A 21,708-nucleotide genomic window follows, 5' to 3' on the forward strand; every position below is an offset into this window, starting at 1 on the left:
AAAAGGAGCTTAGGTATGGCAGGGAGGGTAGGTATTAAGAGCTGCAGCGGCGCTTGCTTGCCCCGAAAGCCGCGGCAGTTCCATTGAATTAGTGATAGGTAGGTAGAATTACCCGACCCGCCATATTGGAGCGTGGGTGGGGTGAGGATAGGTTCTCGTGGTGGTAGTGGAATAGGAGGAGTAGGTAGGTGTAGGATGGAGGTAGGGGAAACCTCCTGTGAAGAGCTGGTATTTGTCTCTAGCCTCTGAAGGCGCGTCTCAAATTGTGCAAAAGTACGTTCGAGAGTTAGGCTTAAGCGTGTGAAAAGTGTGTCCATCTGTTGCTCAAGGAGCTGTTCGGCGAATGTTGTGAACTTGGTTTCGAGGCGCGCCTCCAGAGCTACCAATTTGGCGTCAAATTTGGATTCCAAGTCCTTGATATCAGCCTGATAATCGGCATGCGAGTCCGATGTGCGTTTCTTTTTATGGGGGGGGGGGGTTGAGGCGGGTATGGCAGGTGCGGTGGGTGACTCTACAGTGGGTGGGAGGATTCGCTCTGGGGAGGGATGCTGGGTTGTGGAGGGGGGAACGGGGTTGTGTGTCAAAGTGTTGTGAGGCGGCTTACCTCCACACGCAGAGCCCGAAGCTCCTGCTCGCGGGGGTCCGGGGTATGCGGGGTGTTGCTTGCCAGTTTTGTGTTCACGTTGGGCGTCTTCAGCTTGTCCGCCCATGTCGGTCGGTCCGAGCTCTTAGAGCACCCTGTTTGTTGGCCGGCAGATGGTTCCGGGCGTTCGGATCCTGAACTGCGTGGTGAGTGGTGGTCGACTTGTCGCCGGGATCGTGCTTCGCGTTCGGGGGTAGGCTTCGTGGTCCTGTGGAGGTGGCGGTGCTCGCATTCGCGGGTTCCGGACAAGTGCGGGCCTTGGCAAATGATGCAGACGGGAGTGCATGTTGGAGTTGGTTCCTTCGGGTGTGACTCGCCGCATTTGGGGCACTTGTGTGTCCTAGGTTGGATACAGACATCCGTGCGGTGGCCTATGGTCCGGCAGTTACTACAGGTCTCGACCCTTGGTGTGTAAGGCGTGCACAGATGCAGTCCTCCGCCATAAACAATTTTTCGGGGGACGATGGCTTGACCGAAGGTGATAAGTATCGAGCGTGTGAGTCCCATCCGTCGAGCCTCTAGTATATTAGCGTAGGGGTTGCGGGCGATCAAGTCTGCTAGAAGCTCTTGCGGCGATTCTTTCCAGTAGGCATTCGTGATAACTCCCCTAACTGAGCCATCAGGGGGTGCGATATATGCCGCCATGGCATACTCACGTTATTCGTAGATGATGTGCTGGAGTTGTATGAGCTTGAGAGCGTCATCTTGATTCGCCGCAGACACTATGCAAGTGTTATTGACCGGGTGAATCCGAAGTGTCAGCGTAGATGGGTCGGTCAGTGCAGCGGCCTGCATGAGAGCGCTGGGGAGGTAGCGTGGCTGGAGCATCGTCAGGTCAAGGCCTCCCTGGAAGCGGAGTACGACTTTATATTCGTCTGGGGGAAGAGCCGGCAGTTGCTTGATCTTTTGTGCAGCTGTACGGAGCACGCGTAGCTGCGGCGAGGAGCTGTGTAGTGCAGGAGTTGTGGCGGTATCCCGCGTTTCCCGTGACTGACTCTGCGATTCCCGACCGGCAGGATCGGCGCTTGACCTTGAGTCGCTTTTCTGGTTTTCCGGTGATTCGCCTGTATTCTCAGGACTTGGGTCCAGTCCCGAGGGTCATACTGGCTCGGGTCCATGTCGGTACCTTGCACCTGAACCTCCATGCTGTATGAAGGCGTTGGTGTAGTCGTGCGCACTCGAGATAGCAGCGACCGGCAGTTTTCGCCGTCGCGGTGGCCGAGCGTCTCGCCGGAGCTGGGGAGCCGGAGTCGCCGGGGTTTCGAGGCGAGCCGTGCCGCTCGCGGTGCCTCGGGGGCCCCCGGCTGGGGGCACTGGTTCGGGCCGAAGTACGTGCCGTGGAGCAGTGTTTAGGCACGTCTGACCTCGACAAGCGCGTGTGGTGTTCTCCCTGAGCATTCGAAGTTTTCTAGCGGCATGTGTCCTTGATAGCGGTATCGGCTCCTCTTCGTCGCCTTGAAGAGCCGACCGAGCAGCGTTGTCGGCGTGTTGGTACCCCATGACACTGCAGTGACTTTGAAGCCACTGAAATGTCATGTGGTGTCCTTCTTTTTCAGTCAAGGTATGGATTAGTTCTCTAATCTCGAATACCAGTTGTTCGTGTAGTTCGTGTGCAAAGACTGTAGGGCTGCCTTCGAATCACAATATTGACCATCTTCGAGGTTGTTCTTGGCTGACTAGACTAAGTGCAGCGCGAAGAGCTGCAAGTTCCGCAGCCATCGGTGTCGTTGGGTGACAGGTCTTGCAAATCGTGGTGGTGGCTTTCGCTGTGAAAACCACGGCTCCAGAGGAACACTAAAAAGTTTCCGATCCATCGGTATAAATATGTACGTGGTCAGCGTACCTCTCGTGCAAAAGGAACAGAGTGAGTTGTTTAAGAGCAGGTGATGACAGCTCAGATTTTTTCCTGGTTCCTGGTACGGTGAGGCGCACTGCAGGTCGAGCGAAACACCATGGATGAATCGATGGCTTAGTTGCGACGGGGGGGGGTGAAGCCTGATGGAAGGCGGGTGTAATAATCGGAAATTGTAGTACAAAATGATGCCTGCAGCCTTTCTGACCGTAGTGTTGCCAGATGGTGGGAACGGGCACGGACAAAGTGCCTAATGTGCAGTCTCAACACTTCCAGCACAATGTGTGTTTGTATGGGTTGATCTCGGGCGATTGCAATAGTCGCCACTGTCGATGTGCATTTTGGCAAACCAAGACAAACCGTGAGAGCCCGAGCTTGAATAGCCTGTAGAGCGCGAAGATTTGTCTGGCAGGTGTTGGTCAGTATGGGCAAAGCGTATCTCAAGAAGCCCAGGAAAGAGCCCTGTACAATTCCAACATAGCATGCACTAACATTCCACAAGTCTTTCCACCCAGAAACTTGAAAAGCTGGGAGATTGCTGTCAGGCGCAGTTTCAAGTAGGTCTCGTGCGGGCTCCATGAGAGAGCTCTATCAATTATTATGCCAAGAAATCTGAAATTGTTTTCATAAGAAATTATCGTGAACAGTTCCGAGGGTAACGTCTCTTCGTAACCGAGGAGGCAGGTGACGCAGAGCAGGAACAGCTGGTTGCCCGAACGGCTCACACTCGTGCCAAGCACTGGCGATCCGGCTGGCCCACTGGTTGCACAGCAGGCATGACAGAGACGATCTGGCTGGCCTTGTTCTTGTGCTCTTCTTCTTCATTACAATCGGGCTATTTATTGAGATGGCGTAGGGTGTCAGTGGTTTGCGAGTGAATGAATGCCTTCAGTGCACATTTGTCTGACGAGATTTCAAGACCTTGGTTGCGGAGGTATATAGCTGTCAGAGCAGCAGCTTTTTGAAGTCTTGCACGTATCTGAGGACGTGTCACACCTGATGTCCATATACATATGTCGTCTGCGTACATTGATATCTTGATCGCTGCTGGCAGATGTTCAACGAGACCAATGTGTGTGAGGTTGAATAGGGTGGGGCTTAGTACACTTCCTTGAGGAACACCTCGGTAGGTGTAGTGTTGTACGGCTTGACCATCGCCGGTACACACAAAGAACGATCTCAAAAAGGTAATGAGAAATCCACTGAACAACTCGAGCATCTAGGCCAACCATCTGAAGAGCATCGAGGATAGCCTCGTTATCTCGTGGCTATCTCGGATAGCCTCGTGAGATACGTTATCGTATGCCCCCTTGACATACAAGAACAAAGCTGCAGATAATCTTTTGCATGACTTTTGATGCTAGACATGCGTAGCTAGATCAACAACACTGTCTACTAATGAGTGATCTCGACGAAAACAAGCCATGCAATTCGGGAACATGTAGTGTTCCAGGTACCACTCCGAGCGGGTAAGGATCATCTTTTCCATTATCTTTTCCAAACAGCTGGAAAGCGCTATTGGGCGGTATGAGGTGAGTTGCTTCAGGAGGGGGACCAAGTGGCTTGTGTTCCATTCTTCAGGAACCATGCCATCTTGCCAGGATACTTTATAGAGATCTAATAGTTCTCTCCGTGCGCCTTCACTCAGGTTGTTCAAGGTGTGGTAGGATATTCTATCTGGTCCCTGGGATGAAGAACGCCTGCATAGAGCAAGAGCTTCTTCAAGTTCCTCCATTGTGAAATTGTGAAAGAAAGATCCATGCGGCACTCACGTGAAGCAGGGATGTCACTGGGGCCTGGAGAGCCTGGACCGGTTACTTGGCCAGCGATCCTTGCACAAAAGTCTTATGCAACATCAGCATCTAGTCGCCTTTGGAAGTGCGCCAGCGCTTTAAACGTGAAGCGTTGTTCAGAGAGGGAACGCAGACCACGTAAGGTTGTCCAGATGTAGGAAAGTGCCTTTCGGGGGTCTAGTAACTGGCAAAACATTAGACAGTTTTAGAATTGGGGACCCAAGACTGTGTCCCCAAGCAGCGTTGCGTCAGTTGCTCTTGGGTTTAGAGGAGCAGCAGAGTTTGAGGATTGGGTCAAACCCATACTGCGTTGGGTTGAGCGCTCGGGACGCCGCAGTGCGAAAAATAAAAAGATGCTTTTTACGATGTGGCGTGCTGACAGACGCTAGCTGCGTCTACCCAAGTGACTTGGAGCCGAGTTGACCGAACGAATGCCCACACCTTTATTCGACAACCACATATACAAAACGCATGGCGCGTAGCGCCCACTACGTCCTTCCCCTGAGATATGCACACAAGAAACACCAAACACTTCACAAGTCAAGTCTTCTCGGAGTCTTGACGCCCAAACGTGGTGACCCTCACTCCCCAATCATTGGAGACTTGTGGTGTTGCTGTTGCCGTGGCGTCTGTTGCCGTGGTCTGCTCTTCGTGCTCCTCGCGGTTTTCACTCCGAGCTGGCTTGTTGAGCTGGCTCATCGTTGTGTCTGAATAGGGCACTAGATGTATCCCATTACGCACAAGCACCGCGTTGGGTGTTTCCACGACGTACGAGCGGAGCTTGGAGGCTGGGCTGAGAACACACGCCGTCTCCTTGATGTCTCGAGCCCACACCGTATCTCCCGGCTGCAGCGGAGGAAGGACGGTCGCGGCATGACGGTGATCGAAGTCTTTCTTCTGCCGCCTTCTCATCTCTTTGTCTTGGCACTTGACATCGTCTGGCGCAGGCCACTTTGGTTCCAGAAGGTCGACTGTCTTGGGAAGCCTGGTTCGCAAGCTGCGACCCAACAGTAGCTGCACTGGGCTGAACCCTGTGACGCCTGCAGTGTCTCTGTACGACAGAAGAGGCAGAAAAGGATCGTCTGGTTTCGCAAACTATTCTTTGATCGTACGCACCATCCTTTCAACTTCCCCGTTTGACTGCGGGTAGTTTGGACTTGAGGTGATGTGTGGGAAGCGATAGCGCTTCGCAAAAGCTGCAAAGGCATGTGAAGCAAATTGCAGTCCATTATCACTCCGTACTACTGCGGGAATGCCAAAACGAGCAAAAATGCTTTTGACTGCATTGATGACTGCTTCAGAGTTCGTGCTTCGCATGTAGATGACTTTAGGGTAGTGAGAACGATACTCAACTACTAGTAGGTAGTTGTGTCCTTTCTAACTAAACAAGTCCATTCCTACTTCTTGCCATGGTTGTTCTGGAGTCTTCATTACCACTAATGGTTAACTTCTTTGCGCTCGTGTGACTGCACACTGTCCGCAGCGAGTGACTCTGTCCCGCATTTGCTGCGAAAGTCCGTACCACCACACGCAGTCCTGGGCCCTTAGGCGGCATCGGCTAATTGGTGGCCTTCACGGATAAGTTCGAGCGTATCCTTTTGCAGCAAAGCCGGGATGACAAAGCGATTACCTTTTAGCAGGACGCCGTTGCACAAAGAGAGATCATCTCGATGGCTCCAGTACTTCTTGATGTGCTCCGGAAGACTGTCTCGACAAGGCCAGCCTTGAGTGCCGTATTTGACGAGCTGGTTTCATTTCCAGTCCAGTTCTTGGTGCCTGCGAACGTCATCAACAGTAACGAGCTTTGCGTCTGTGACCGTAGCAACTTCACATTGCACAAACTCCACTACCACATCCACCGGACTGATCGACGACTTCTCATCCGGAGCCCTTGAAAGAGTATCCGCAGTGGCTAACTGTTTGCCAGGAACGTAGACCGCGCTAAACTGATAGCGCATAAGTTTGATGCGAAACCTTTGAATACGTGGGGGCATCGTGTCCAAGTCAGCTTTTCCAACTAGTGTTACCAGCGGCTGGTGATAGGTTTCTACCGTGAAGTTTAGGCCACGCACGTATTGGTCAAAACGGTACACTGCCCATGCTACCGCCAGCGCCTCTTTCTCTGTTTGGCTGTAGCGCTGTTCCGCTTGAGTAAGCGACCTGGATGCGAACGCTAGCGCGCATCGCTCGCGTGATGCTTGTTCCTGCAGAAGAACCGTCCCCAGTCCAAATGAGCTCGCATCGCATGAGACAATAGTATTACGGCCGGGATGATACTTAGCGACGCACAGGTCCGAAGTGAGCATTGCTTTTACCCGAATAAAAGCGGTCTCTTGAAGCGGTCCCCATTGCCATTCATTTCGCTTGCCTAGCAAGGCGCGAATAGGGGCGGTTGCCTGCGAAAGGTTGTTCAGGAAGCGACCAATATGATTAACCATGCCGAAGAATCGCCTTACCCCAGCAACGTCCTGGGGTGGCATGCGCCACAGGCATGGTGCAGGCAAATCGAAAGCCCCTCATTTCTGTCGTCCCCAGCCACATTGCTCACACACTTACGATGTGATCGCCCAGAAAGATAATTAAACACGTGTGTTGAGTAGTTTCTGCGAAGCACATTTTAAGCATAATTGTTTTTGACGTGCAACATCATAAATAATAATTCGACTGTCATATTAAGGCGGTGCCTCAGTAACAACACATTACTAACAAATGTACTGCTCATAAATCTAAGCTTCGCTTTGAAACGGCAAGGTGCATCATTCTATGGCTCATTATGTGGATTCCTAATTGGTTCTCTTTTGCAAGAATACTTCGGGAAAGCGGGCTGTATGAGAAGCTTGTCCAGTTGATGCAGGTCAATATATTTACTATATATGGTGATCCTGCGTACCCCCTCCACTCATGCGGCCATATGCTGGTGTACGTCTCAATAAACACCAGCAAGAATTCAATACTGCCATGAGCACTGTAAGGCAGTCAGTAGAATAGGGATTCGGCAAGACAATCAGTCTGTTTGCCTTCTTGGACCAGAAAAAAATAATCAGAAAATCTTTCTCCAGAATGTGCCTCAAGTGTACAAAGTAGCGACGATACTAACAAACTGCCACACTTGCCTTTATGGCAACCAAGTGGCAATGTTCTTTCACCTTCGTTCTCCTTCTCTGAAAGAATACCTTGTCACTGTTACGTAAGAGCTGAGAGAGAAGCTGGTATGAATATTGTTTATTTGTCCTATTGAAGCAATAAATGAACGTTGACTCTTGTGGACTACATAGTTTGAAGTTGTAGTGTCACCAAAATGCGATCAAGTTTCTGGAGCAGAAAGCTTTCCAAATGCGCAATGTTGACAAATACACGTCTGTTCTGTGAATAACCAAAACATGCAATTCCCTTCCTTAGCTAACACTTCCTTCAAAACACTAAGCAGCGCGTTTTGTTGCGCCATAAACATATTTCCCTCCGCTTCGCGCTCCCTGTGTTCTCTTCGAAGCCTCCTTTCTTCACCACGATCTTCCACCTTGGCTTTCCATTCAGCAATATGTTGCTGTAGTTTCTGCTGCTCAAGTGAGAGTTTCTTTTCTTCATGGTCGAGGCGCCGCTTTTCTAGTGCGGCATCTCTCTCTAGCAGACTGTTCAAACTGCAGTCTTCGCTCAAAAAATGCAAGGTTGGCTTCAGAAGGAGCATTGGCAGCTGTAATTCAAGCACACAACTGTTACATATGACCCTTCGTACAGCTCGTAAAAAGTATAAGACGTCCTAAAGTGTGGTAACGTAAGTAATCAAGTTCGCTTTAAAGTTCTCCCTTCCGCATTAAAGTTTACCTGCACATTATCGTGGAGCCCAACATCCAGCATGAAGTCTGAAAAGCGGAACTATGAGTTAGAAGTGCACTCATGGACTACTTTTCAAAATGTATATGGGCTAATTTTGAACACATGGCCAAGTTACTGTTTGCTGCAGCATCAAATTATTCTGAATAACATCATAAATGGGACCTGTGAGGCAATAAATTATGAGAGGTAAAAAGGCAAATACTGATTTGCATAAGGCAGCACAGATATTCAGTGCAGAATGCTCCACACGGAGGAGAACATTACGAGTCGCCTGCCTCTTTTCCTTTGCTGGGTACTGCTCCTGGCGCGTATATGATTGCTGGGCTGGGCGTTAGATGGCGGAACCGTATTTCTCCTTCCTCCTCGTGCCAAACTGCTCGTGTCGGGATGATCGGACTGTGGTCCAGGTGACTTGGTGGCACTTGGGAGGCTCAAGACTGGAGGTTGCGGCTGGCTGTCTTGGGGCAGTGGAGAGGTGGCGTCTACTTGTGGGCTGCTCGGATTGGTATATTACACTTTGTGTACTCGGAGGCGTCACATCTACATAATTGTCACTATATGTGCTGTTTAGAATTTGCGATACCTCCGTAGCATTCGTCGCACCCACGCCGCACCACCGCCGTCCTTCTCGCGGGAGGAAGCAGTGGCATTACGCCAGTTACAAACCGCAACTTTTCCAAATCTTGTCTCTCTCAATAAATTTTACCCACACTGTTATGCAGATCGTTGCCCTGGCTGTGGCACCTCGCCCACAATCTTCCACGTCACGATTGAGTGCACTGCAAACCTCTTTCCTCCCTTGCCGACTCTCCTTTACCCCCTACGCAACAAAGAGTTGTGGGACGATGCCCTCCGCGACGGACCTCCCGAGGTCCTCCGAGCTGTGATACAACGGGCTCGAAACATTGCCGGAATCACCTTAGGGACCCTGGACTGAGGGTTCCTCCCACACTGGTCTCGCCATTCAAATATTATTAATAAAGATTTTTTACTCTCTCTCTCTCCTTAGGCTGCAAATCTTCCATGTCTGCAAGGAAAGCGAAAGTATGATTAACATTTCGCATTGGTTTATTATTCATGTAGTCATAATTCCATAACCTTTGAATCAGTTTAGGTAAGTCGTACTGGATGCATTAGCTAAACAAACTTTTATTATATGCAAACTGATAATTTGCAAGATACGTGCTGCTGCTTAACAAAAGGCTACAACATGCGGTTGGATACAAGCATATTACAGCATCACACTTCTCGGTCCATCTTCGTTATTTGATTGAAAAACATGCAGTACCGTCCTCTTCTGTGTTTTCCAGTAGGGCATAGTGAGCTGCTGCTGCTGTATCCCTTGTTTGGGCTGCAACCAATCGTTCGAAATTTCCAGCTCTGCGATCAGTTGATATCGCTGGTTGTGTGTCAGGCTGCATTCAAGCAACTACCTTTTCAAGATGGTTTCTTTGATGATGTACACAAATTACATTGCGATAGCTAAAATTTCTGTGTGAAGCTGCTCTTTTTCCGCATACTGTTCCTCGGTTCCCGACTGCAATAACAGATAATCAGCTTCCTATGTTTTCTTTACGTCGCATACTTTATTTAGGCTTGTTTCACTACTGCGTTAATTAACCATTTGCGAGCCACTGACGTAATATATGGCGCCGCGAACGTCTCAAATGGTGATGCCGCTATTTACGGCACCATCAGGATGTTTCAAATACGTGCCAGCTTTTCAACTCTCTTTCCCATCATGTGGTTATACCCTGCAGAGATGCAAGGAATATTTTTCTGATGCCGTCGGCCTTGTGTTTCACTTCCACGGTTTGTTTATGCCGGCGCGTTGTCTACCGCTCATGTATACGGCGTACGCGGGCACGCGGCGATTAGTGTCGAATTCGTCTCACGCGCGGTTTCCCTTTGTTGCGCTGACAAAAGCTGATGTCTTACTGGTTTCTAATCCTTCAAAGGATCACCGCTTGACACTCTGTCGTTTATTGCCCACTGGGGCGTGATTACAGCTGTTGAGAAGCGGGCGCGAGCATATACAAGTTCCCTCGCCGCAGCTAGCTACACCTGGCAGGGGAGGCGGATTCGCGTTACTCGCAAGATTACGGAGGCAGCACATCGAAGGCAAATAAACACTACATAAGGGTAAGCAAAGGAAACAGCTAACCTGCGCCCACTGCAAGCGGAAGAAGTTGTGCACTAAATATGTACTTACTTTTTCAGATTTGCAGTGTCCTTGTGTAAAAACTTTGCCATGCGCAACTCGCAGTGGTTGCGTATTCACCGCAGCGAAAACATCTTGTTTGTTCCCTCTGCAAGATTTTTCGCAACCCGCAGCCACAGCTTGACGTCTTTCAAAGGGATTCGTTGCGAGTACTGGCAATATGCAGATGTCATCTTCTGCAATGTAGTGCGAGCGCGCGTACGAAGTTCACGGAGCAGTCATGCATGGCGCATGAGAGAGAACGGCTTCAATTGGATGGCTGCGGCTCGTACGGCTCTCCTGGCTATCTCGCGATATCGCGAGCCAGGAGAGCCAAGACTTCCTTGGGTTCTGCGCATGCGCGCTTGCGGCCCGCAATTTTCTTGGGTCTCTAAGCCGCTTGGGCCCCCAATTGTAAACCTCTCTATTGTCCAACGTCAAGATGCCAATGTATCCATGCGACGTTGAATTTTATGTTGTCGCCTGACTGTACTAAAGTCACTGATGGATTTTGTATGCCCCGTATCGCAGCTCCGCACGACGACGGAGTGCACGAAGCCGCTCCAACTCTAATCCTAATCCGTGTGCTTCGACGATACTGTGACCGTGCGCGTGGTGTCTCACATTGCAGACTTGATTGTTTCCTCTAATCCAGAGGACAAGCTTTCTGGACAAGCATCTTCCATGACAGAAGTAAAAATACTCCAGTCAATTAAACGAATGGTGTTCTGTGGGAAGGACCGGGCATTCCTTTGATGATAAGGTACGTGGGAATGTGATCACTTCAGCGTGTCTCGATATCCAAAAACAATTTAACACATTTGGTGATAGAGGTGGAGACGAAAGCTAGGTCAGGACATCTGCCATAATTTACGCCTCGTATGAACGTTGGGCTGCCGTCATTCAGGAGTGAAAGGCCATAGCTGCAGGCTAAGTTTGCTAGTTTTGCCCTCTTTAATTTGCCATCCCATGTGGTGTGCATTAAAATATCCGTTGATGATATATGGAGCAGGACACACCGACAAGATGTTCGTTAATCTTTTGGAATCAAAATTACTTGAAGGCCATATATAAACGCCTACAAGTGTAAACATAAGTTTGCCCTTTTTAATGGTTAGGCAAACATATTGCCATCGTGAGGCGGAATCGGCTGGCGAACATGGGTCAGTTCTCGACGAATGAAACGATCACTTTGCTGCATGCGTCAGTTGTTGCGGACATAACAGCTTCGTATACCGATAGTCTGACTGATTTTGACACGTTAGGCTCACATATTACAATGACTGGGAACAAATTAGTATATATATATATATATATATATATATATATATATATATACTGACGAAAGTAGGAAAGGTGTTGCTTTGGCCCTCTTGCGTTCCACTGGATGATTGACGCTGCCTTGACTTCTCGAACGGATGGGCGATGGTTGGCCATGCCTCTATTTCAGAGATTCAAGCACTGGGCTTAAGGCGTGCAGTACTTTCAGCGCACTTTGAGCAGACGTGGTTCCAAGGTTCGACAAAATCACTCGAATGACATCTATGAGGGGACGCAGCATTGAAATAACGACAATCTGCTTTGAGTGTGTCATCAGCGGCAGGAGTAGGCTCCCGAGCGGGCTTGACAATCTGTGGTTCTTTGGGAAGTTGCTGGCTCGGAAGCGCAGGCCATCCTTCAGAAAGATTCCTTTCAGCTGACTTTCTTGTGCTGTTCAGCCCCTTTGTGGCCTGACTGGAGAATGTGGGTGCTGCAATGGAAGGGCCGCTCTCTTTTCGTGTCTCTGCCTTTTTGGAGGAGGTTCGGTGACGCCGACGCCGGATCGTTTCAGCAGCCTCCCTGTGTGACCAGTTGTCCCGAACCATTTGCTTGAGAACTACGACCTCTTTCTTGATGCGAGGGCAGTCCCTCGACGAGGCAGCATGACAACCATTCCGCACTTTAGGTCAGTAGCCCGGCAAGTGTCCTCCGCGTGAGGTTCAGCACACCGGGGACACAGTAACGAGTTTGGACAGACGCCCTTGACATGTCCAAGCCTAAAGCACTGATGAAATTGAAGAACCTTTTGTACGAATGGTCGAACAAGGTGTCGGAAGTGACCAACTTTGACATTAGATGGTATGCAATCTCTTTTGAAGATCCGTTTGACGCAGCGCGAAGTTCCAAGGCGGCTCACATGCGTGATGACAACACCCTCACTTGCTGGTTTGACGAGGCCAGGCAAGTCCGCGTTGGGGATGGCGACATCAATGTCATAAGTGAAACCTGCTGTGTGCATCGTCCATCTGGATAGGAACGCACTTTGATGCGTCCTAGCTCCGAGATTTGCTTCAGTTTTTTCGAGCGCACTCCCGTTGGAAACATCGATTGCGAGGACATTTTTTTCTCCGATTTATCCGAATGTCCTTAATTTCATTCGGCACGACCCCTTTCGAGAAAACGTAGTTCTTGCCTCTTCAGCAATCGTAGGTTGCTTGAGGGTTCCTAGGGCACGAACACGATGGCGTGAGGCCAGCGTTCAGGCCTTTACTTCAGAGTCGCGGTTCTCGCTTGCGGTAATGTATTCGCGTTGACAGTCCCCCTTTTGGCCCTCTTTCTGCGGACAGAGGTGAAGCTATCATCCGATGAGTCTTCACCTAACATGGAGTACAGCTCAGTGTCCTCGGTGTCACTGAGCATGCTTCCTCTCTTCCTCGTGAAGAACGGCCGTGATGGCCTCTGTCCAGGAGGGCCTCTGGAAGCATCCGCGTACATGGCCACAAGACCGGGAACCGAGCCACCAAGAAAATCCGAAGATTTCGCCAGAAACCGAAGAACACAGATAGAAGCATTCTACCAAGAAGACACTTCGTTGTCGTCCTCAGGCTACCACCAAATTCCGCCATTACCTATATGGCAGGCCCTTCGAAGCCGTAAGCGACCATCATGCCTTGTGTGGGCTGGCAAATTTGAAGGACCCATCTGGACGCCCCGCACAATGGAGTCTGAGACTCCAGGAATTTGATATCACTGTCGTCAACAAGTCGCGACGGAAGCACTCTGATGCCGGCTGCCTATCACGTGCCCCCGTTGACCCGCCGCCGCAAGATGACGAGGATGACGACGGCTTCCTTGGAATAATAAGCGTGGGAGACTTCGCTGAACAGCAGCGTGCAGACATGGAGCTAAAAAGCCTCGTCGCGTATTTGGAAGGCAACACCGACGTTGTCCTTAGGGCATTTAAGCAACGATTGGCTTCATTTTCGCTGCAAAACAACCTACTCGTAAAGAACTTCTCACCCGTCCGCGCCAGCTACCTTCGTGTTCCATCAGCATGGAGTCCAGAGGTACTGCACGCATTACATGACGATCCGACCGCTGGGCACCTCGGATTCTCCCGGACGCTATCGAGGATACAGGACAGGTATCACTGACCCGCCTGACCGCCGACGGCGCCCGTTACGTCAAGACATGCGGAGACTGTCAGTGGCGCAAGACACGACCGACAAGGCCAGTGGGATTACTACAGCCTATCGAGCCTCCTTGCAGATCATTTCAGCAGATAGGGATGGATTTGTTGGGACCCTTTCTGACGGAAATAAGTGGAACGTCGTGGCGACGGACTACCTCACACGCTTCACTGAAACGAAAGCTCTGCCAAAAGGTAGTGCAGTCGAAGTGGCGAAATTCTTCGTTGAGAACATCCTGCTGCGACATGGTGCCCCTGAAGTCCTTATCACCGACAGAGGAATGGACTTTACAGCAGAGTTCACTCAAGCCTTTCTGCAATACAGCCAGACAAGCCATAGGAGGACAACTGCATACCGCCCACAGACGAATGGTTTTACGGAGCGGCTGAACAAGACCCTCGCTGTCATGGTAGCAGTGTACGTTGACGTCGAGCAGAAGACGGGGGATGTCGACCTTCTGTACGTAACGTTCTCTTATAACACGGTAGTGGAAGAAACAACTCAAATGACGCCTCAAATGACGCCGTTCGAGCTGGTTTACGGAAGGAACCCGAGGACGAGTCTCGACACCATCCTACCGCACGTCACCTACGAATCTCGACATCGCCGCCTATCTCCAGCACGCCGAAGAAGCCCGACAACTCGCCCGCCTGCGCATCGAGAATCAACAGAGGACCGATAGCCGGCACTACAGTCTTCGACGACGATACGTGGAATATGAGCCTGTCGACTGTGTTTAGGTATGGACCCCGATACGCCGACGAGGACTTAGTGAGAAACTTTTACGCCGTTATTTCGGACCCTACAAGATCACCCGACGCATTGGCGCACTCCACTATGAGGTTGTGCGAGACTGCAGTTCGCTACCACAGTGGCGCCGCTCGCGACCTGAAATAGTCCATGTTGTGCGACTTAAGCCATTCTACCAGCGCTAACGAACTTTGGTATTTAGCATAGCTGAACTTTGGACTTTCTTTTTTTTGGACTGTGTTACTTCGTACTTTGTTTCTTTATTGTTTTGTTACTTTTGTTTAATAACTGTCCCTTTGTTTTTCACTCTCCGGTTATGTTTGTAGCATCGGTACGATGCTTTTTGCAGGACGCGCTTGCATGTATCGGAAGTTTCTCGAAAGTTATCGATGGTTCTATCTGCTGTCTGTTGTTACCGAACCTTGCGTAATCTGATTTCATCGCGCGACGCGAATGGTGTAGAACTTTCTGGAAGACACGCGGGCACGAGCGATTACTCTGGAACCTTCGATGACTGAAGTACGAGGTGTGACTCCCCTTGTCAAAAGGTCGGCGGGATTTTCGATCCCAGAATAGTGATTCCAGATGTCTGGATCCGTTCGCCGCTGAATTTCCAACACCGTTGGCGACAACGGGTTTCCATTATTGTGCTGGACCTCGCACCCAATGCAGCGCAATAAATGAATCAGTCCACATATACCATTTGGCTATTGGAAGGCTCAGTGACTGCTCTAAATATTCCCTCAGTCGAGCACCTATTACCTTGCCCATCAATTCCAGTCTTGGAAGAGAAATTCTCCTAATTGGTGCTACTCGGGACTTTGAGAGGACCAGAGTAACCTTTGCTTCCTTGACCCCGGAGTGCGCAAATATACAACTGCGCCGTAAGCTTTGGGGCTGGCATCTATGAAGACATGTACTTCCTTCCACCTATCGTTGGGTAAGCTACCATATCGTCTTGGCACTGTTACGCCCGTTAAATGGTGTAGCTGGGTGTGCCACCGCGTCCAAGCTGCTTTGATTTGTTCAGGCCCCCAGAGGGCGTCCCACTCAATACCCAATTCCCACAGTGTTATTTGGAACATCAACTTCGTTCTGACTATGACCGGAGAAATGAGACCAAGTGGATCATATATAGGAGCCAATGCCTGAAGGATGAATCGTTTTGTGTTGCTGTTTCGGTCTAGGAAATCTTAAGATGGCCTCCATGGAAAATGAGGCGATCTTTGTCCTTATCCCATACAAGTCTGAAGACCCGTGAGACACTTGTTGGACATTCCACGTAGCCAAGGGCGCAACCGGTTCCTTCGTCATTGAACAGCTGTTGCAGCTTCTTGGAATTTGAGTTCCACTTGCGCAGTGTCATGCTTGCTCGATTCATGACATATAGTGCCCCTCGGTAGAAATCTGTAGCCCCCTCCATTGTGTTCGCTCCTGTATGAGGCCGTCCACGTAAAGGCTCTCGCCGATGGTTTTTCTTATTTCTGGATAATCTGTCGTGGACAGATGGTGACGCACGGTTGCTGCGATGAGGAATGGACTACTTGTCTCGCCAAAAGGGACACGTGTCATTCTCCAGACCTCAATAGGAGGCTCTGGGTCTTCATTCGTTGGAAGATGTCCATACCAAAAAAATCTGAGGGCATCGCGATCCGCCGGTTGCATCGACATTTGCAGAAATGCTTTTGCAGTGTCTGCAATTAATCCAATACGAGGAATTCTGTAGTTCAGCAACACCTTAAGCAAATCTGGATTCAAGTTCGGTCCTGGTTCTAGGGCTTCGTTCAGAAATATACAACCTGCATCGTGAGAAGATGCGTCAAATACCACTCTAATCTTGGTCGAAACGCTGTCAGGTCTAAAAACTGCACGATGAGGCAAGTAGTATAATCTGCTTGCATCGCTGTTAGTTTCTAGCGATGGACGTCGTTCTGCGAACCCTTGTTCTAGGTACTGACGGATAGCCTCGTCATATTTTATTAGTATCGTCTCATCTTTCATTAACTTCTTGATGAGGTTAGTCAAGCGCTTCTTTACAGCTTTGTTGTCGGCGAGTTACATGTTCAGGGGTTTCCAGGGCAGTGCTACCTCATAGCGCTTGTCCATTTTCTATACCGATGCCGAAAATGTACTCATGACTTCCTTGCTTTCTTCGTTCGTTTGAGCACAAGAGTCGATAATTCCAATGCTCTCAAGTCCCAAAACGATTTAAGTAAGCTCCTGGGATAAGCTGGTCGTGTCGGCGAACACTCCGGCTCGAAGCACTGCCACGGTTGAGCAGCAGGCAGCTGAGCTACTGCTGGGAATCGCTCCTTGCAGAGTCCAGCCAAATTCGGTCTTTACTGCAACTAGTGCGCCTTGCAGCTTCTTGACTTCACCACACACCAAAGTCCAGTAATAGTCAGCACCGGTAAGAATGTCGATACCTCTTCCCATCAAATGGGCTCGTGCAACATGACATCTGCCAGTTCATCCATGTCCGCTTGTACCTTTTTTAGGATGTCCTCAGGAACATGAAGCTGATCAGAGCAGATCTCCGGTATTTCCAGAGCTTCTAAAGAGTGCACTTTACGGTCGTATTGACTTAGCCAAATTCTTACTCTTCTGTGCTTCTCTTTGATAATATTTCCTGCTCCTCTGAATGGGTAGATTGTGATGTCCTCTTCACCTATGATCTCTAGTTGCAGTTCACGTGGAAGGTTTTTAGTGACAAAGCTTCGTTGGCTACCTCCGTCAAAGAGGAGACGAGTGAGCGCTCTTCTACCCTCCGTCCATACTTGAGCGGTTTGGAGCAGCACAGTTGGTACCTTCTCAGATTTATGTTCTGTCCAAGAGTGCAATCTCTGACTTTGTTCTCGGGTGCCTTCCTTGTCGGGTCACACACCTGAGTCAGATGTCTCCTGCCACATTCCTGGCATTTTATTCTTTTCTTGCGGCATTCCCTTGAACTGTGCCCTTTTATGCAGCATCGGAAGCACCGTCCAGCTGCACTGAGCCTTTTCTTCTTTTCATCCAATGAGATCTGCGCCTGACAATCGTGAGTTGAAGGATTTTTTGCAGCACAGAGTGCATACGGATCGGACTGCTTCGAAATACCCGCAGAAAGAAAGAGAAGCTGCTGACCCTTTTTGAGGTTTGCCCTATTCTTTGTCTCGCTGTTTTGATTCTCTGACTCCGAGATTACCAGGTTGCAGTGCCTTTTCCCGGCTCTCTACTTCTGTTTTCATAAAAGCTTGCAAACTCTTGATGCTGATCCCGTCATCTTTGTTTGCAGTGGAAAGTCTTTTGTAGTATCTGACAACAAGATGGGTTGGGAGCATTCGCAGGAGTGCGGAGAAGAGCAGGGCGCCGTAACTGTCCGTTTTGACTCCGAGCGCAGTGAGACCAGCGATATTCCGTTGCAGGTGGTCATAGAGTCGACGTAGGCCGATGTGCTCCTTTTCGTTCTGTATCGGTGGCAAGTCGAGTAACTGATTCAGGTGTTCTTGAATCAGCACATCTCGTCGACCGAAGCGCTCTTTGAGAAGTTCGATCGCAGTGGTGTAATTTGCCCCAGTCACTTGAATGCCGGCAATGGCGGCTGCGGCTTTTCCCGAAAGCACCGATCTCAAGTACAGAAACTTCTCGGCGGTGGAGAGGCCGTCGTTTCCGTGTACCGCTTGCTCTAACTTCTCCCGCCACTTCGTGGCGGCGTTGCTGAATCGTTGTAACTCGAGCTTGGGCAGTTTCACTGTGGACTTTGCACCCGCCGGAGGGCCGTCGGTCTGCGCCCGCGTCGCCGCCATTTCTGCTTGTTTTGTTCGCAGGTCTTTTTCTGCTTCCTGGCGGAGTTTTGCCATGTGCGAGGATACGGTCGTTGTATTCTATGGTCCGTACATATTTTTGCTCTGCGTCTTGGTCTTGCACTAAAGGCTCGATGGCTGCGTCCACCTAGTTTAGCTGTATTTGGAGGGCGCTAGCCTCGCAGACAATACATTAACAGCTCCTTCGTCTGCATGACTCTCCAAAAATAAGTCCGCGTCAGAAATCACTTTAGTCACTTGAGTTCTCGGTGCACTTCTTTTCAGTTTGAGTCGTTCCATCTTGACATCAATGTTTAGAGTTCGCGTACCGCGATGGGGCTTGAGTCGTGCTGTCGGTTTCGGTTGGGTGTGGCGTCCCTAGGCCTTGTTGTTGAAGGCGCGCCTCGTCGACCGTTTTCTGCTCGAGGATCATTGCTGGTTTTCCCCGAGCTCGTTGTGCTGTCGACGTCTGCTGACCTCGTTGTCTCAATGGTAAGGCCGATCGTTTCTCCCAGGTTTCTGCACGAAATATGGAGGAAATTATGGCAGGTCAAAAAAGAACCGACTGCTTCGTTTGAGGTGAACAAAACTAAACTTTATTTCGATAGTGATGCCCGTTGCCGAGCGAATTCGGACGAGTACAGGGTTGCCCGTTGACAAAAAGAATGAGGCTAAGGATGGTGAGGATGGAGAGAGCAAAAAGAGGAAAGGCAGGTAGGTCAACCAGACAAGCGTCCGGTTTGCTACCCAACACTGGGGGAAGGGAAAGGGGAACAGAAAGAAAGAAAGCGGGATAGAGGGAACACTGTCTGTGCACGCAGCGAAGTGCTTGGAAATCAGTCAAGTCAAAGCAAGTGCTCCGTCGATACGTTAGGCTGCTGTCAATTTTGGTGGTTCATAGCTGGTGATGCACGTTGAAGTTACCAGTGAAGACCAAGGATCCGGTGGGCGTCAGCAGTACGTTGCAGTACGTGGCAGTATATTTTTAACCTAAACCCCGGCCGTTCTGACTTCAGTGCGAATATAATGATGCGGGTGAGCCATGATTCTTACTAAAGAGTTGCAAGTACTGAATTGAGAGCATCCAGCACTTGCATTGCACTTCGCGCTGACGGAGTGTGCAGGTTATTTAAGAGTATTCGAAGGGTATTCATCAGAGACCGGAGCATCATAACGACTTGCCGGTCTTCTTCGGGCAATTTGTCAGGAACCCGCGCTCTTCGCTCTACAGCCGTGTGGAGCTGTATCACTTGACGTGGCTCCGGCTCGGGTTGTGGCATCAGCTGCGGCATCGCCTCCGGTTGTGGCATCGGCTGCGGTATCGCCTCCGGCTGTGGCATCTCTTCCGGCTGTGGCATCGGCCGTACCACCGACTGTGGCATCGGCTGCGGCATCAGCTGTGGCTTCGGTTGTGACTTCCGCTGTTCTGGCTTTGGCTATTGCTTTAGTAGTGAGGACCAAGTTGTATGGTTCTCCGCCATGGCCCTGTCCGATTTAGATTGAATTGCCCCAGGCCTAGGGGGCAGAGGAGGGGGTGATGTCGGATGGGACGTACTCTTCATAGAGGTATCAGCGTTCTTTGAAGTCCGGCGGCCTCGGGAGCGTCGCTTTCTAATTGCCGCAACAGCTTTCCGACGAGACGAATGGTCCCTCGCCATCTGCTTCAAGATCGCCTTTTCCTTCTTCATTTTGGGGCAGTCCTTCGAGGAAGCATCATGCGACCCAAGGCAATTGGTGCATTTGAGAACCGTGGCTTCACAAGAGTCTGCAGCATGGGGCTCGCTGCAGCGTGAGCAAACTCTCGCGTTCTCGCACACGGCATTCACGTGTCCCAGCCTCATACAATTGCGGCATTGCAGTGGCCTTGGGATGAATGGTCGCACAGGATGTCTAAAGTGGCCCACCTTGTCGTGCGAAGGGAGAGTCTCGCCCTTGAATATAATTTTCACACAGGGGATGTGCCGAGCCGATGTGTTATGGCGACGCCATCAATGGCAGGCTTCACTAGGATCCGCAAGTCGGCGCTTGAGATGGAGACGTCCACGTCGTAGATGACACCAGTAGTTGAACTACTGTTCTGGGGGATGTACGAGCGGAGCTTAACGCCACCTAGTTCTGTAACTGTAGTCAAATTTCTCAGCGCAGTCTCATTTGTGACGTCGATAGCCAACAGATTTTTTCGTGTGTTGACTCTAATGTCTGCTATCTGATTTGGCGCCACCGCTTCAAGTTGCACCGATACGGACTGTCTGTTGAGTCGCCTCAGGTTGTCGGTAGCGAGTTCTGGTACAAATAGAATCGTACTGACTGCGGTATTCTGAGTTGGTCTTACTGCTGGCGTGCTCGAAGACATGGATGCCCTGGTGGTGTGTCTTCGTTTCGCCTTGCGGCTCCGCACAAGCTCGAAGGCGTCATCAGAGAAGTCCTCACTGCTGAGCGAGTAGACGCTTGTGTCATCGCCTTCGGTGTCGCTCTGGAGGCCGGTCCGCTTCCTAGACGCAGCCGCCGCTGAAGTCGCCATTCCCGGCAGAGGCACGGGGACGTCAACTTGCATCCGTACCACGAACCATGCCGGCTCTCCAAAGATGTACGCAGAAATAAGGAAAAGACAGCTGAGCTAGAGAAATAGCGTTCTGGCTCGCAGACACTTCGTCTAAAGTCTAAAGGCTAAAGTTGGCAGTTTCTTCAATGTATAAAAGCCGACGCACTTAACCGGCAGAGCATATTTTCGACTATCGCCAACTGTTCACCGTTCTTCGAGTGTAGCCTGTTTTTGAGGGCACAGGTTCGCCCAATCAAACGCCAGTTTCGTCATTCCCAGCTTTTCTGCTTTCTTCAGCGTCACTAATACGTGACAATATATACATAAACAAACGTCGGGCTAGTATATCACTGTTCTGTGTGTAAAAATAGGAAGATTGTTGCACACTCAACTACCATAGGTAACATGATTTCGAAGAAGTTACAAAATGAAGATGTCAGTGGTGTATGGTTATAGCTATACAGAGTTGTTATACACATAACTATACGCAGTCACTGACCTTTGAATTGTGTCAGTTTAGTATGCTTTTGTCGCACCCTTTCTTGGTGAAGGCGGTCTCTTATTAACTTCGCGATGCGATGAATCCTGGCTTGCAGATCTTTATCTACGATTGCCCTTGACAAACGTTGCTCATAATTTTCCAGTAGGGAGTTATCAAGCCCGTGTTCATTCAAATCTGCGAAATGATCCTTTCCTACAAGAGCGGTCATCGTGACCTGTGCAACTTTGGCTGCAAACATGCGAGACTGCAATGGGTAGCAAACTAGAGCGTCTCAAGTTCCTTCTCAGATTGTTGACATATCATGAGGACATCTTTAGAATGATAAACCAATCCACCATGTGACTTCTAATAAGAGAGTATG

At 50.1% G+C, this 21,708-nt stretch overlaps 1 protein-coding gene across 1 annotated transcript; it reads right to left on the reverse strand.

The window, feature by feature from the left end:
• Positions 1-17,661: 17,661 nt before the first annotated feature.
• Positions 17,662-18,306, reverse strand: LOC135896049 (uncharacterized). Its single transcript, XM_065424376.2, has one exon. The coding sequence runs from the start codon at positions 18,304-18,306 to the stop codon at positions 17,662-17,664; it is 645 nt and encodes a 214-aa protein (XP_065280448.2).
• Positions 18,307-21,708: the final 3,402 nt, after the last annotated feature.

This window comes from Dermacentor albipictus, chromosome 1, assembly GCF_038994185.2.
Source record: "Dermacentor albipictus isolate Rhodes 1998 colony chromosome 1, USDA_Dalb.pri_finalv2, whole genome shotgun sequence".
Lineage (NCBI taxonomy): Eukaryota > Metazoa > Arthropoda > Arachnida > Ixodida > Ixodidae > Dermacentor > Dermacentor albipictus.

What these genes read in the sequence shown, in the direction of transcription:
- LOC135896049 (XM_065424376.2), bottom strand. Translation starts at nt 18,306, where the DNA reads ATGGCGGCGACGCGGGCGCAGACCGACGGCCCTCCGGCGGGTGCAAAG.